General features: G+C 43.3%; 2 protein-coding genes across 2 annotated transcripts in view; one reads left to right on the top strand and one right to left on the bottom strand.

Moving 5' to 3' along the window:
* Window positions 1-2,451: 2,451 nt before the first annotated feature.
* Window positions 2,452-2,742, top strand: LOC311224022 (cortexin-1-like; the record flags this gene model as incomplete). Its single annotated transcript, XM_084308822.1, has 1 exon — window positions 2,452-2,742. One exon carries the CDS (start codon window positions 2,452-2,454, stop codon window positions 2,740-2,742), a length of 291 nt encoding a protein of 96 aa, XP_084164948.1.
* Window positions 2,743-5,370: 2,628 nt separating this feature from the next.
* Window positions 5,371-16,965, bottom strand: part of fbn2b (fibrillin 2b) — a gene marked incomplete at its 5' end in the record, with an annotated part of 46,474 nt that continues 34,879 nt past the window's right edge. Inside the window, 8 exon segments of the mRNA XM_084308440.1 lie at window positions 5,371-8,732; window positions 10,085-10,244; window positions 10,570-10,801; window positions 11,290-11,409; window positions 12,677-12,805; window positions 13,894-14,010; window positions 14,234-14,356; window positions 14,478-14,603. Coding sequence (XP_084164566.1) covers window positions 8,355-8,732; window positions 10,085-10,244; window positions 10,570-10,801; window positions 11,290-11,409; window positions 12,677-12,805; window positions 13,894-14,010; window positions 14,234-14,356; window positions 14,478-14,603 — 1,385 coding nt within the window. The 3' untranslated portion in view covers window positions 5,371-8,354.

A 16,965-nucleotide genomic window follows, 5' to 3' on the forward strand; every position in this document is an offset into this window, starting at 1 on the left:
TCTTCGTCAGGGACGCAACAGCGTTAGCGATGTGTTGTGCATGTTTTTCCATTGGGTTTATCTTATCGGGAGGGGAAACCCTTGCAAGCATGGGGAGAACATGCAAACTCCACACAGAAAGGCCCGGGAGTACCTGGCAATGTGGAAACCTGGTCCCCAAGCGGGAATCGAACCCTGGACCTTCTAGCTGTGAGGTGACAGTGTTAACCACTACACCACCGTGCCACCGTTACATCCCTATATCAGACTACGAGTTCACAATGTACATTTATCTGAAATGTAAACAAAATGGTTATTCTCCTTATTGATTCAAGACTATTGAATGATGGACAGTGATACCTGATATAATTTCTGACCAGGTGTTTTTTTTTCTTCTTTTCAGGTTGTGACGGTTATGGATGGGAGCCACGGACAGGGACAGGGCGGCAAGCAACTCTGGTTTGATGGCCACACTGACTGAGTGCTCTGCTTAACCTCGGTTTCACCTGAAGACACCAAGTCCCCACTCTATCGTCAACCCTCTGAAGCTGGTTCAGAGCCACCGATAGACTCCCTGTTTCTCCCTTAGACTCTTCATTTTACTATCAAACTGAGTAAGGACCGTTTCTATCAATAACTGACATTTATAGTAACTGAACTCAAACAGCCGGACTTCTCTGCTCCAGTCATCCTCTGTTTTCTATCCCATTCTCTGCCTATTGCTTCCCTCTTTTTTGTTGAAAAGCAAGATTCCTCAAGAGGTCACATGAGAGGGAGGGCAGGAGGGTGGTTGGAGAGTAATTCGGGCAATTCACAGTTCTGCAGAGCACGACCCACTTAATCACGACCTAGATAGCGCACAGCTTATTTAGCAGGTATTGCCATCAAGCTGTTTCACCTCTCTATATATTCTGAACCATTGATCCACTGACCCCCTGGTCTAATTAGTTGCACACGGAGGAGATACTCCCCTTACAGCAGGTGCCATAAATAGCTTTATCTGTGTAACACTTTCTGTGTTATTGTCACCACCACGTCCCTGTCTTTATCTGGCGTTTGTTTTTAGGTGTGTGTGTGTGTGTGTGTGTGTGTGTGTGTGTGTGTGTGTGTGTGTGTGTGTGTGTGTGTGTGTGTGTGTGTGTGTGTGTGTGTGTGTGTGTGTGTGTGTGTGTGTGTGTGTGTGTGTGTGTGTGTGTGTGTGTGTGTGTGTGTGTGTGTGTGTGTGTGTGTGTGTGTGTGTGTGTGTGTGTGTGTGTGTGTGTGTGTGTGTGTGTGTGTGTGTCTGTTTGTTGGTGCTAGCAGGTGGCAGAGTTAAATTCTGTTCATCTGTTCTGACCAAGACTGAGAATGAGAGTTGATGTAGTACAGTGGCTCTGATCAACACAGAACGTTAATCGCATTGGGTTCTGCCACTGAACAGGACCCAAGGTCGTACGGCTTTACAAGACTGCCCAGTGCCATACTCAAAGTGTGAGTACAAGAAGTGTATGTGTGTGTAAGTTGGAATGTGTATGCGTCTGTCTGTGTGTGTGTGTGTGTATGTGTGTGTGTCACATTGTCATAGCATGAATGAATGAATGAAATGAATGAATGAATGAAAACTTTATTTAACAGATTGCAGAATGGGTACAATACAGTACGGCTCAATACATACAATTGTTAAGGGGATGCAGACCTGAGAAAGACGTTTGTCTTGTTTCCATCAGGGTCCCCCATTTTCAATTCATATAGACATATATGACATACATGACATACAGATAGTCAGTACTGCTACATCTATACATTTATGACATACCAGATTTGCAAATACAGTACTGTTTGTGATACAGAAGGAGTCAAGAAAAGGGAGTATATACATTTGACGTAGAAACTGTACATTGGAGGAGGTTGGGTGGGGGGGGTTGGGTAGATTAGGGCCAGGCCTGTCTTGGGTCAGCCTGAGGGAGCTGTGACCGCTTGTCCTGCCCTGCTGAATATTCACACAGGCTGGACAAACACATCACACTCCGTCTGTCTGGCACAGGGTTGTTCCACACTCAACTTACTCACTCACTTACTTTACTGTACCTACTTGGACTGTAGGGAACAAAGCCTTTCTCCAAAAAATTAAGTATTGCGGTCTAAAAGACTGTTCTAAACCACTCTTTTGTACTTCAAGCTCATCGCTACAACAATCAGAAACCTTTTGCTCAGTGTCACTTTGAATAGTATCAGCTCTGGTCAAACGTCCCCCACTAATGTCTCTGCCTTCCAACCTACTACCAGCCTCTTAAGCCACCCATCAACCAGTCAAGGTTTTACGGTAGTGACTGCCCTGTATCCTATGAGGCCCTGAACCTTCAGCCACTCCACCATAAGCACACCAGCCTTCCTGGCAGCGGCCCAGACCCTCTCATGAACCACTTCCCTTGCTTCTCCGTGCCTCCACCCATCCAGTCAGTGTGTAAGCCCTGCCTTCGGGCCGCGTGGAGGATGAGCGATGCCCCTACCTTGGACTACGAGCTGCTGCTGTCCCCAGCTGGCTCCACCCACCCCGGGGGCCCAGGCAGCACCAGTAGCAGTCCCCTGGCCTTGGTATGGGGGGGCGGCGGCGAGCAGAACACCGCCTTTGCCTTCGTTGGGCTCCTCATGCTCTTCCTGGTGTTCCTGCTGGTCAGGTGCTTCAGGATCCTGCTGGACCCGTACAGCCGCATGCCTTCATCTTCCTGGACCGACCACAAGGAGGGGCTGGAGAGGGGCCAGTTTGATTATGCACTGGTCTAGGGTTTTAAGGGTGACGTTAGAGTGGCGAGGGAAGGTTTAACTGCACATTGGTGTACATTGTTTGCAGACGGGAGGATCTGTTTGACTCTGCACTGAAGATGGACAAGGAAAGAGGATCGATATTATGCACAAGATTTATGCACCGTACGAGTCTATAGAGAGGGGTTTGATCAGATGTTCAGGTGTGAATCGGGTTGGTTAGCAGAGGATCACAGTCTATGTACTGGTGTAAATGTGAAGTGAATAGTGAAATGAGAACCCTCTGGGACAGAACAACACTGGTCCATCAAGAGCCATGCAGAACGTTAACAACTGGAATCCCTGAGAGCCAAATGCTCACCCAGACTCCTGGACTGTAACGGGAGAACATGGGACTGAGCTGCACAGCTGCCTTAACCCATCATACTGAACTGTCCAACGTGCAGCAGTCACATCACAATATCACCTCCAGGGCTAGGTTCGCTTAAATACCGGGTGTAATGAGTGTCGCACACAGGGGCGGAGCTTCCTACAGGCGACATAGGCGGTTGCTTTTTTAATAAACATTTTTAAGAATTTTTTTGCGTCCCCCCTCTATATCGGCAACCAATATTTTGACATAAAAAAAATTGGGAGGGGGGCGCAGTGGTGAAGCTTGCCTAGGGCGCCAAATATGATGTGATGTGAAATGTGGTCCGGCCCTGGTTGCACATGAAAGGTGCAGAGCAAGTTCAGTCAGGAAACTCTTTCTGGCCATTGGTCAACGTGTTCACGTACTCAACCAATCACAGTACACTAATAGAGCGCTCTATTTAAACAGGGAGGACCAACCTGTTCTGCGCTGCTTGCATGCTTCCGCTGTTGTCGTGTTGCTCTACGCTCATGCTCTGCTCATTGCTACTTGCTGTGCATGCTTCGCTTGTCACTCACCACCACCCCGGCCTCCACCTGTTGCTTGGATCTGCTTCTATGTACTGGGGGGGGGGGGGGGGGGGGTATAGTGTGCTCCCTGTTTGCTAGGGGAGATGTACTGTATGTGCTCCCTGTTTGATTAGTTAGGGGTTACAGTGCACTCAGTTATGTGCACAGGGGAGTACATAAAAACAGATCTATTCACTGCCAAAAACCAAATCAATCGCATTCCCATGGCATAATACAGTATTAAATAAACTATTAAAACAGATATGAGAGTTATCCTGACTGAAATGTGTTAAGATTCTTAGAGTTAGCTTTTGGGGGAAACCCACCATATAGTTCACAAGATAATCTACACTCAAACACTTGGCAAACAGAACTTTAACAGTGTTTACACAAGCAGCTGCCCCTTTAATAAACCAGGGTGTGTTAGAAGCCACCTGGAAGTGGAGTGCTGATCTAGAGATACACAAATCATCTTGTCTACTTTTCTGATTGATCATCTGAGATCAGCCTTCCAGTGATAGATGCCCAGGTCCAGACAGGTAGTTAAAGGTGCACTTCACAAAAACAAAAAAAAACAATGCTGATTTATTTTGCATATAATCTCACACATATCCCAAAACTCAGTTTTGCACACATTCATTTAGTTTATTAACTTATAGCTCAATGAAATTATAAGGTAGCGGTCTCTATAAAAAAAAACGGTATTATCTACATCATTTCGTGGAGCTGTAATTTACACAACACAGGGATTCAATGTCCCCGATGACATCACTGGTGGCCATATTCAAACTCATTTACTCTCAATAACTGTCAAACTAAATTAATATTTGGAAAAACTGATATTACAGTTTTTGGATGTGTGTGCAAAATGAATCAGCATTGTTTCTTTGAAGTGCCCCTTTAAAGTGTCTCCTTAGGATTTACTATACTGTCCCGTGTATGTATTCTGTTTTACTGTGTTTATGTAACTGAAAAAGCCATATGTATACGATATAATCGCCTCTTACTGGAAGTCGTTCTGTATGTCGTTTGGTTGCCCTCTTTGCTCTAGCCTCTAGCCAGCCTGCCAAGCTTGGTGATAACACTGTGTACCGTCCAAAACTGAGACTTTTAGTGATATAAAAAAAAAAAAAAAAAAAAAAAAATTATTCTGGACTCCAGTTTGGCAGTCTCCTTTTTGCTATCATTCTCAGTGTTCCCTCTCTCTTACGGTCTCTCTAAATAAATCTAGAAGTGTGGATGTTTGAGGTAGTTATGCAGTCAGGTTTTGGGCTACATTATGGGGCAAAGCGGGCAGCTTTTTTTCCTTTGTGTTTTTGTAAGTAGATATTTTTCTGACCGACTGCTTTGTTTTTTGCTATGCTGGGTTTAATCGAAATTGAAATAAAAAAAATAAGGATTTTCTTTCTCACTCTCTCTCTCCAATTACTACTTCTAATCTCCGGTGATATAGAAGGTGAACTCTGGAGGGGCCACATTGTTCTTCCTGGAAAGAAATCAATAAAACATTTAATACAACTCACTAATCACATTGTATGGCTTTTAATCCCCCACAGACCATATCCCACGATGGCCATTTTGCTCTTATGTCGTGCTCTGGTGGGAACAGGGTGGAAAGGAACCCAACCTGAGCATGACCTGAGCATGACATAAGAGCAAAATGGCCACCGTGTGAATATGGATAGTCAACCACAGATCTCAGGGAAAAATCAAGTTCAAGACACAGTCTAAAAATATAACCCACAATACTTTTATTGCCATTTATGTCTCTGGACAAAAATAAAAGTTAACACAATTATGTGAATTAACTCTGATTGTATAGATTGCAAAATTGGTGACCTCAATCTTTGGTTGTGTCCTTGCATACAGAAGAATCATTCAGGCAATTCTAGGATGTTTCGTAAAAGGGCCGACCAGTTTAGCCTCGGTTAAATGATATTATGGTTTTCACTGGATGATTGTCATTTTGAACTGTCGGTTGGGGTTCTGATATCTACAGGTGTGAGGCTTGTCAAACTGCACCGTTAGGAACACATCTCAGAACAAATGTAAATGCAGTCTCCTTGTTTTCTGAAATAAAATAAAAATAAAAGTAGTTGACAGTTTGATTGTAGATGATGATGACAGCATAGTTGTTTCAAGTTTAAAACTGAAGCAGAGATACAGTACGCACACGCAAACATTCTTTCCTTTAACATGTAGTGGCAAATAAAAAATTAAAATAAAAAAAAATACAAACTGACAAAAGAAAGAAAAACAAGATACAAAGTATACATAGTTCCCAGGTTAGAAATTGTTATGTATTATAAATATTACCTAGGCTGTGGGACAGTGGAGCAACCTTGGATGTTGGAGAGAATAAAATGATGATAGCATAGCACCATAGATAGTGAGATGGCCTTGTCGAGTTTGCATTGATCTGTTACATATCGGTTAAGACAGTGTCAGTTGCTCAATATGGAGCCAACAAGACAACAGGATTGTTCATTCTAATGCGTTTTCATCCGTTTCAACTGAAATGCCAATAGTGATGATCTCAGAGGCTGTTGCTGATAAAGTCGTATGATTGGTTAGTGGTGGTTCTTAAAGGGCATGGCCAGTGATGATGAACAAAAGATGATATCACTTGTGTTTTGGTTAGATTCTTGTTTTTTTTTCTGAGCAAAACAAAGTCGACAGCACCTTTAAGGCCTTCAGTCTTTTGGGTTTACAATAAGTATTTGGTTTGGCAGCCTTGACGCTTTTTTTCTCTTTTTTTCTTTTTTTAAAACAACATTTCAAAAAACAAATCTACATTTCACTTAAAAATATACAATTTAATTTTCAAGAAGCAAGATCGATAATATTGTTTTTTCAGCATTAAGACAATACAAAAGACAGACAAACACAACAACAAAAAAATCTAGTAAAAATGTCACTTTTACAATCCAGATTCAAGACTGCATTTTCTTTGTACAGCGTAAGAGATGGTATTATCTAGCACCTTTTTCTCTTTGAGAAAAAAGAAAGAAAGAATGAAATTACCACTTTACCCTTAGCCACCAGAGGTGTACCCCTCTTGCTGACTTGTTGTACACAATTTGTAAGTCGCTTTGGATAGAAGCGTCAGCTAAATGACTAAATGTAAAATGTAAATTAAACTAAACGAAAGTTGACCTGGTGGATGTATTGTTTTCAGTGAGGTTTGGTGTTATGCATGTGTATCCTTATATGCATGTGTGTTTAAATACATCTAAACACTACCTTTAGTAACAGCTCAGGTCATGTTTAGGCTACACGTCATGTACCTTTGAGGTTGTTAAACTGTATTTAGTCTCCAGTTGTCTCTCCATGCTTGGGGATGGGGGTTGTTTCACCCCACGTTAACAGAAGCCTCTGACCTCAAAGGGCCAGCTCACAGAAAAGCCAAACGCGTCTGCTTTTTTATTATCGCTGCGTTGGCCCCTCTCAAGAGCAGTTGGCTGCTTGTCTCCCTGATCACTTCACAAAGTGGTTACAGTGCGACTGTAGCGCCACGAGGAGTCTATTTGGAAGGTTCCAACAGCCCAAAAGAAGAGAGGTCTCCACTCCTCAGGCCTAGAATCAGTCGACACTGATCCTTAATTTTTACTTAAGGATAAATACAAATGTGACATGAATGATCTATCTTCAATAAGTCTATGAGCCACTGACTGACGATGTTCCCGTAAAGGATGGATGCTGAGGGATCACAGCGCCCTCTCCTGTTCAGCGGCAGCATTACGGTACCACACTAGCGCTAATAGACATGGGACGAGTGGGGGAGAAGCACTGAGGTAACACGGCAGCGTGCGCACACACATGCAAAAACACTCATTCCTGCTCGCCACCACTTGACGTGACGACAGTCAGTCAAGACAGAGTACTGCTGGCTGTTTCTAATCTGAGAATTGGTTGGCATGCAGCTAAAAAATAAAACAACACTAAGTGGAGAACCTGAAAATGCTGAATAAATGTTGCAGTCCTTCGTGTGAACATTTTTCAAACAGTACAAATACATTAAAATGACACACACTACAATACTGAGCTGGGCAGAGACGAGACAAACCTTGTTCCCCAGTGTTGTGAGTTCACCTAGATCACAGAGAGGCCAAGGAGGGCCTGGACTAGTCTACTGTAGGCCAACCCCTGATTTCATTATTTTATAATACTACACACAAACAAACAAATGTGTGATGTTGTTGTTAAAATATCTTGCATGCAGGTCGTTTTGGGCCATTCTCAGCACTTTCTCAATTTCTGTTTACGAAAAACTTTTTTTGTGAATTATCCTTCCTCTTTAGTAGTGCTTCATGGATCTGTAGGCCATTTCCCTCTGCCATTTTGTGTGTTAAGTCTAAAATGGCGCCTGGAATGGACTGTATAGTCCATACACTGGCCACCTCTCTGTCATCTCCTCCTCTGGCTCTCTCAGTGGAGCAGGAGTGTTGGGTCAGGCGAAGTGGACGGACACAAGGGGAAGCGTAGTCAGGGTAACAAACAGAAAACAGACAAAAAAAAACAACACTAACAAAAGTGGTGGTAGAGTTGGGCCGGTTGACTCAGTCTTTCATAGCCCTTGATTACCCCCGGGTTGACGGGGATGGTCCTGGAGGGGACTTGGGAGCGGGGGGGGGGGGATACAGGTTTAAAAGGTCAAAGGTTAAGATGTCAGGGGTTAAGGGGTCAGTCCAAGGCAGGCTTTGCGAGCGCGCTCAGTGCAGGTGGATATGGAGCTTGATGCGCAGGGCGTCTCCTATCTCTCCCAGCAGGTAGTCGGTGTCATGCTGGTCCTCCAGCTGACGTAGCCGGCGTGGCCCGAACAGGGGCAGGCTGGCGACCTCCAGCCGGTAGGAGCCCGGGGCCGGCGGCCTCCTGCCCAGCCGCAGCACGCTCTTCCCGTCACGGCGCTCCAGCAGGCGGAAGTGCTCCTCGCCGTTGCCGTGGGTGATGACGTAGCGCACGTGGTGCTCCAGGGGCTGCAGGGCTGGAAGCAGCTCCAGCAGAGGCTCCTTGTTGAGCAGCGAGGACAGGGACAGGTTCATGGGGATGGCAGCCTGGGTGTCCACGCTGGCCATGCTCACTGTTGCCTCCTGGAGGGGAGAGAGAGAGAGAGTCAGGGAGAGGTCAGTGTAGCCCTTTTCACACAGAGCAAAGCTGGCAAAAAGGTGGCATTTTAAAATGCGGCTTTGCTGGTTCCAGACCTATTGACACTGCCCAAGAAAGACACCACTTGTGTCTGCGTGTACCCTTTCACACACAAAAGCACGTCCTCCATTTGTTCTTAAACAACGCACAACGTTTTTTTTGTCAACTAACTCAAATTTACATCACAACTCTCCATATATTTATATACCGGTATACTACTTACATTGATCTGCCCTATAGCCAACAAAATGCATGGTGTTTTGCTATTAAAGCCCAAGTCACATGGGACTAGTATTACCTGGGACCTCGAGGAATTTGTAATAATTGCAAAGGTACTGTAAGGGTGTCTGTAATATGTAAATTCCAGCGCTGGCTAATTAACTAGCATAATTTGGCAAACACATAGGTCATCTGATAATATTAGTCCCGTGCAAATTGCCATCTCAGTCATTTGGGGTTGTAATTTATTCTTGATAATAGCCTAGTATAATCAATAGGAAGGTTTTAAATGCATTTTCAGTGCAAAATTCAAATCAAACTGCTGCACCTCAGCATGGAGATCGATGGGTACACACTAAACAGCTATAATTGCTTAGTGAGAAATGCATTTCCATCCATAGTGCATAGCTTACTGTAACTATTAACCAGTTCATCATTTCCCCTCTGCTGGATTGTATTTGATTTATCATTGAATTTTTATTTTATTTCTCTGCATGATTCCATTTTTGCACAAGGCAGTGCATTTGGCTTTGTCATGCCATTCGAAACAATGATTTCCGCTCACTCAAAACTATGTCCGTAACACTTAAATGGGTGAGAGACATGGCTTTCTCTCTGCACCTGTCACACAGAGCAAAAGCCGGCTTATTGCCACCTTCATGACTAGGTCAGAAAACAACATTTTGGTGGTCTACAATAAGCAATAAGCTAAAAAACGGCTTATTCTCCTGTGTGAAAGGGACTAATGTTACTGCTGGCTCCTGGAGGGGAGAGAGAGGTCAGTATGTTAAGAAACTAGGAGAAGGCAGCGACACAACAAGGGCAGCAGTAGCTGACAGGTTAGAGATGCAGACATAGGGGTTGCCTGTTTGAATCCCTGGACCAGCAGGTAAACACTCCCTCAACAGCTACTGATGAAGTGCCCTCAAGCAAGGCACTTAACACCTAACTGCTCCAGTGGAGCTGCTCTGATGAAGGCAGAAAATACACACTTCCCTCATCAGTATACAACACGTACTATACGATACTGATGAAAGTGATGACAGAGACGACCCTAGGGGAACTGTGTATCAGGTACCTGGTTGAGGTCGTTGTCACCGGTGTGGCGTCTGTGACGTCCAGGTTTTCCATTGATCTTACACTCGTAGCAGGTCTCAGGAGACAGACTGTCCTCGTCATCTCCTCCCTCCGTGGCCGTGCCAAACTGGCCTGGGAAACCTGCTCCTGTTATACAGTGACTGGGGAGAGAGAGAGAGAGAGAAACAAATATCAGTACACTATACCTCATACATTTAACTGGGCTGTGACTTCTAACCTTTAATAACTGGGCTGTGACTTCTAACATTTAACTGGGCGGTTACAGCAAACTTGGTGTACCTTAATCTAAACAATGATAACACTGGTGGTTATTACTATTCATTACCTATAATAAATAGCCAACTGATACACATTGACAAAAAGACAGAAGAATCTTCACATATACACATTCCCTATTGACCATGTCTACTGTATCAAGTATTTTGCCGTTCCTCACTAGCTGTGCACGTCTATGTGTTTCCTCACCCCTGTCCAGCCCTGTAGTAGCCTCCTGGACAGCCACACAGGTAGCCTCCGTCTGTATTGGAGCAGCCGTAGCTGCAGGGGTTGCTGCTCGTGGAACATTCATTCACATCCTGGCAGCCACCGGCACCTTGTTCGAAGTCAAAGCCAGATGGACACACGCACTTGTAGCTTCCCAGTGTGTTGTAGCAAGAGGCAGAGCCACACATGGACCCACCTTGACACTCATTTTCATCTGAAGGGAGACGGTAGGGGGTTGGGGGGGGGGGGGGAAACAGGGCATAATTAGGGGAGGTATAATAAGCCCCGCCCATTTCCTTAATTCTCCAATCACAACTGTTGCTCAGAGGGAAGCAATAGTTGTGTTTGGAGGATCAAGAAAAGAAGGTAGGGTTTGAGATAGGTCAATTGTCACATGATGTATTGTGATACGAAGGCACCAGTAGCTTCACATTAAATCGTTCCGTTAAGTGGCAACTTGGTCTTAATTTCAACTGTCATTTCTGTCACCGTAATAATAATATCATACACAAAGATGGTATCGTATATCAAATTGTAACCGTAAATGGAAGATTTTGTTGCACCGCAATGACAAACACTTCTTGCCTTACAAAAAAAATAATCCAATAATGAGCTTAATAAAAAAAAATGTAAATAACCTTACGGATGATTACAGCCACTTTATACTACCCAGCGCCTCTGACTGTTGTCACAGTGACTCACCCACACACTGGTTCCACTGGTAGTGCTGGACGTAGCCCTGAGGGCAGCCGCAGCGGAAGCCGCCCAGCATGTTCTGACAGCCGTGCTGACAACGGTGGTTGCTGCCGCACTCGTCCACATCTGAGGAGGATACCAACGGTGTCTGTTAACTTTCTCTCTTTCCTTTGTCTTTCATTCATTCATTGAACCTCCGTGTAGGAGATTAAAAGTGCACCCGGTAATATTTGTTATTATTAATACAATCACATTTTTGTCATTTCATATCTACACACAGTCCTCATTGCCAGCCTGTGAAATTAGGATTGTGTCGACGCAACCGTGCTTTATAAACACATGTACGTGGTTAATTCGACACAAACAGAAATATTACCGAGTGCACCTTTAACTCATTCATCACCATCCGCTTTCTGTATCTCCACCGCTCCAGGCCAGATTAAAATGGTCACTTTCGCGGTGTTTCACGATGTTTGCAGAGCTGTGTGTGTGTTCTGTATTATAGCTGTGGAGACAATGGTGTGGCTCATTTGGCAGACACTACTTGTAGTCCAACATGGAAAAAAATAGTTTGTTTCTACACAATGTAGTTTGTAGTTTATTACACGCTAAACATCACCCGTTTCCTAGATAATTCAGTCTTTTCCCATAGATCGCGAGATAAAACGCGTTATATGCAATAAGCACAAACCGTTCTGGTTGATCCCATGAAACCCCAAATACTCCCAAATCAAAGGTATATACCATATACACATGTGCCTTCACAAAATTGTCAAGGGGGGGGGGGGGGATAGTCTTACCCCGAAAATGCGATTGTTACAAAACGTTTGGTTTATGTCCGGCAAAGTAAGAAACTGTGATCGTTACAGAAACATGTTTCAGGTTCGGTAAAAGATCAAATGATCTAATAACGAGTATACTCGTTATTGGCGGTTAAGCGTTGGCGGCCAACAACTCCAAAACTTTCCTGTAAACATGTTGTGACCTGTGTATTAACCACGTGGAGAAATACAAATGTTAAATTACACATTTTAGTTTACTTACACAGGAAAGTTTTGGAGTTGTCTTTGGAGTGTATTTCATGACTGTTGGGAACTAGGCTAGTCGAGTAAGCTACTTCCAGTGAATGGCGCTAAGCTAGGCTAACGGTGCGGGTCTTCCTACTCCTATTGTATGCACAGTAGAAGAAAAGGGTATGTGTCTGCTTGTCTAACTCCGGGGTAGATGGCAAATAAGCTAATGTCTCAAAAAGTTGGTGTGTTCCTTTAAAGTAGTAGTAGATAGTACTGTAATGTCAACATGTGTTGTTATAGTGTATGGTCTGCTTAAAGTAGTAGTAGGTACTGTAACGTCAACATGTCTTGTTATAGTGTAGAGAGTCTGCCTAAAGTACCTTCACAGTCTGCGCCACTGTTGTCCAGGGAGAAGCCTTTGGAGCATTCACAGTTGAAGCTCCCGGGGGTGTTGACGCAGGAGCCGCGGGATCCACATACACTGCTCTGGCCTGTACACTCATTGTTGTCTGTGAGGTGGGAAGTGGATCATTCAGATTTCAATAAATTTGACTGACTCTAATTTCACAAAGAGGTGAGTTTTCCAATGCTTCATTTTAAAGGTAATTAAACCATCTTTCTATTGTACCGTCCTATTGTACCTGGTACCCGTTGTGTTTATAAATAATCACATATATAAACAACACACGTACATTCAATTATACATTTTCCAGATACAGTATGCAGCATGATGCATGCATTCTTTTTATACCCCTTGTGTCCAGTAGATTGAAAAATAATATAATAATATCTATCTATCTATCTATCTATCTATCTATCTATCTATCTATCTATCTATCTATCTATCTATCTATCTATCTATCTATCTATCTATCTATCTATCTATCTATCTATCTATCTATCTATCTATCTATCTATCTATCTATCTATCTATCTATCTATCTATCTATCTATCTATCTATCTATCTATCTATCTATCTATCTATCTATCTATCTATCTATCTATCTATCTATCTATCTATCTATCTATCTATCTACCGTAATTCCTCTAATAGTAACCCCGGCTTGTATTTGTTTCAACTGTAGCGGGTACCAGGCTTGTATTAGGAGGAGGCCTGTATAAGAGGGAGGCCTATATTTCAAATTTTCAAACGGATCATAATGAATAAATCAACATTTTGTGTCAGTTTGAACCCAGTAAAATGTACTGGGTTCATTTATTGAAACCAAGTACTGTATGAAATAGTAAACAGTGCAATTACAGGTGGTCACTGGTCATTTCAACGTTTTCAAAGTGAAATCAAGTAACTAGCTCAGTATGCAGCTCAGTATATTAGTAACCCGGCTTGTATTAGGAGGCCGGCTTATAATTGCTTAGCTCAAGAGCGCACCCGGCCATTAATAGAGACCCGGCTTGTATTTGAGACCCGGTTACTATTAGAGGAATTACGGTATCTATCTATCTAATTCCCCTCAGAGTTTCACCTAATTCCACTGAATCATATCTTGCTATTACCCTTTCGCGCCACCCACCAACTGCCCCGAGCTAAACTGAAGGGTGGAATACTGCTCCTCTCTGCTCCTGCCCTCTACTCACCAATGCAGGCGGTCTGGTGCTGGGTGAAGCCAGAAGGACACTTGCAGGTGAACCCTCCGACGGTGTTGACACACAGGAACTGACAGTTGTGCTGCTTGGTGGAGCATTCATCCAGATCTGGACAGTGAAGAAGACACTTTTCAGTCTTGTGAAATCAGAACTCATAAACCACTAGATAATAGGCATTAACGACGTGTTTGAAAAATTATTCAAGAATGAAATGAAAGAAGTAACTGTGTTGAGTTATTCTGAAGACAAGCTATAGCAATACATATAACCAAGACCAGGACCAAGTCAAAGAGAGTTTACAACCAGGCCCAGAGATCCAGAGGTCACCCACCTTTGCATGTCTTTCCATCAGGCTGTAGGGTGTACCCTCTGGGGCAGGAGCACAGGTAGCTGCCCTCAGTGTTCTTACACAGGAAGTTACAGGGCTTGGGAGACGCGGCGCACTCATCCATATCTGGGATATACAAATACGGGAATAAAGCACACGGAACATGAACAACCAGGCAGTGGGGAGAGACCGAATGGCCGATAGATGGATGGATAGAGGGCGTCAGCTGGAGTGAAATTGGCCGTACCGACACAGGAGGTTCCGGTGAAGTCGGTTTTATAGCCCACGTTACAGTGACAGCGGAAGGATCCGATGGTGTTGATGCACTGGCCATTCTTACACAGGTCTGGCAGCACCTGGCACTCATTGATGTCTGAAAGCAGAGAGAAAGAGAGCATTTAGAACAAACAAGCACTTGCACAGCCCAATAATGAGAGACTAGAGAGCTTTTAAGCCCTTTTACGACCGGCAATAACTTCAAAGTGATATAAAAGTGCCTAATTTCTCCAACTCAGCCCTTCTGCGCAACACGGTACCCTCTGGAACTGGAGCGATTACATTCAGAGTGTTTGCTTTTATTTTTTAGAATTTGAACTATTTCAACTTGACAATGTAAACGTTCTAAATGGACCCAGGTTTATTCCCTGTTGCAGTGTTTCCTAATGCCAGTAGCTGACAGTGGGTCCAAGCTGTTCCCTAGCAATGCAATGCCACTGAAATCATCTATATAGACATTTAAATTCTTTATGTTCCTGCTTTAACGTTCTGGTTAAGATAAGATAAGATGAGATATTCCTTTATTGATCCCATTGGGGAAATTCAGGCATCATAGCAGCATGGGGGAGGGGGGAGGGGAGGTACAGGTAGTAGAAGACATACAGGTACAGGTCACAGAATTATAGTAGGGGAGAACAGGGATGGTTGTCACACGGGTAGGTTGTCACATTCATTATATTTCGCTACCAAAAGGTGCCTTCTCCCATATTTTGGTATGGAAATGTCCAGAATTGGGATCAGAGCTCACCTACATAGTCTTCTTTGGAGTAAGACAGCTGAACTTTAGGTGAGAGGACTTTTTGTGTTTTTCATGTGGAATTGTAAATATTCAGCTCCTCAGTATTTTTCTTCTAGGCTTTTACACAATGGGTTTATAATGAAACAATTGTTACCCTTAAAAAGTGTGAAGGGAAAGCTATAGTTTAGATTGTTGTTGGCTAACTAATACATTTTTAGATTGTTGTTAGCCTTGATACTAGCAAGACATTCCAGTTGCGGTTGGTCGTCACATTTTCTTTGGGGTTGGTTGTCACATGTGACAAGCACATGACAGTGCTTTAGTGAGCACAACATGGACCGTTTCTTCACCAACTTGGAGGTGATGGATGAGCTGAGGACAGACCGAGCAGAGCCCAATGCACCCCAGCCCACCTACCAAGCCTAGTACATCCCAGCGTAGACTACCTACCAAGCCTAGTACATCCCAGCCTAGACCATCTGCCAAGCCTAGTACATCCCAGCCTAGACCACCTGCCAAGCCTAGTACATACCAGTGTACTCCAACCCCAGCTGGAAAAGGCAGCCAGCAAGAAGAAGAAACAGAAAAGAAAGAGACAGGAGGAGTCTTCATCAGATGAAGTTGGTCGTTTTTGTTTGGTTTGTATGGAAACGTTCTCCAACAGCCGTTCAGGGGAGGTATGGGAGAAGTGTTGGATGTGCAACCAGTTGGCACACAAGCTCTGCTTAGTTGGAGTGCCCAGACCCTACATTTGCCATCACTGTAACTTAGATAGTGAATGTGTGTAGCCTAGTTGTGTTGTGTATTATTGTTAGGCCTATTTATTTTGTTCTTATTTTGTTATATAGGATGGCCTAAAGATGTCTTTCCTGTTTATGTTCATGTTAAGATGCATTAAGTTATTAAGTTATAAATTCAACTTTCAAATTTAGTTCTTCCTTCTTGCCTTCTTTTTAAGATTTTTCCCATTAAAACACATAGTGACAACCAACTCCATAGTGTGTGACAACCATCCCAGTGATGGGGTTGGTTGTCACAATGTGTCAGAGTGTCTTTGATAGGTAATTTCCTCTTTGTTACAATATGTTGGAAAATGTGAGGGATACACATTTCAAGCCAACATCTTAAGCTTCGATTTAATGTAGGAATGACTATTGAAAGATGTTTTGATGATGAGCAATTCACAAAAAGTGTGACAACCATCCCCGTTCTCCCCTACAGTGGAGAAGTAAAAATAGAATAAAAAGCTAAATATAATTAAATGCTAAATGCTAAATATATGCAATATATAATCTAATAATCCAATAGTCTAAATCTAATCTAATCTAATATATAACCATGGTTGAGGAGGATGATGCGCAAGTCAGTCTAATGTGATAAAGTCCAACAACTGCACAGTAGCTACTCGTCACGCTGACCAGCTGTGGCTGAATAATATAGTTTTATTCTTATTTGACTCTACTCTATCTCAATGACTTTCAAGTACTTTTACAAGCACTATTTTTCATTTTAAAAGGGCATTTAAAAGGATACAATTCACTTTTAAATGCATTTTCTTTGATTGAAAAAATAAATTGGCTGTTTTCAAGGAATTCCAGGCCTTGACTTTTTTTTTCAGGCACTTTAAGCACTTCAAGGACCTTGTGCGAACCCTGTCTCACCCTCACCAACTGTTCTAAATCAGGAAGATGGTTATCATCATCGCTGTACTTCCTCTCAC

Source organism: Notolepis coatsorum (assembly GCF_963971535.1).
Source record: "Notolepis coatsorum genome assembly, chromosome: 2".
NCBI lineage: Eukaryota > Metazoa > Chordata > Actinopteri > Aulopiformes > Paralepididae > Notolepis > Notolepis coatsorum.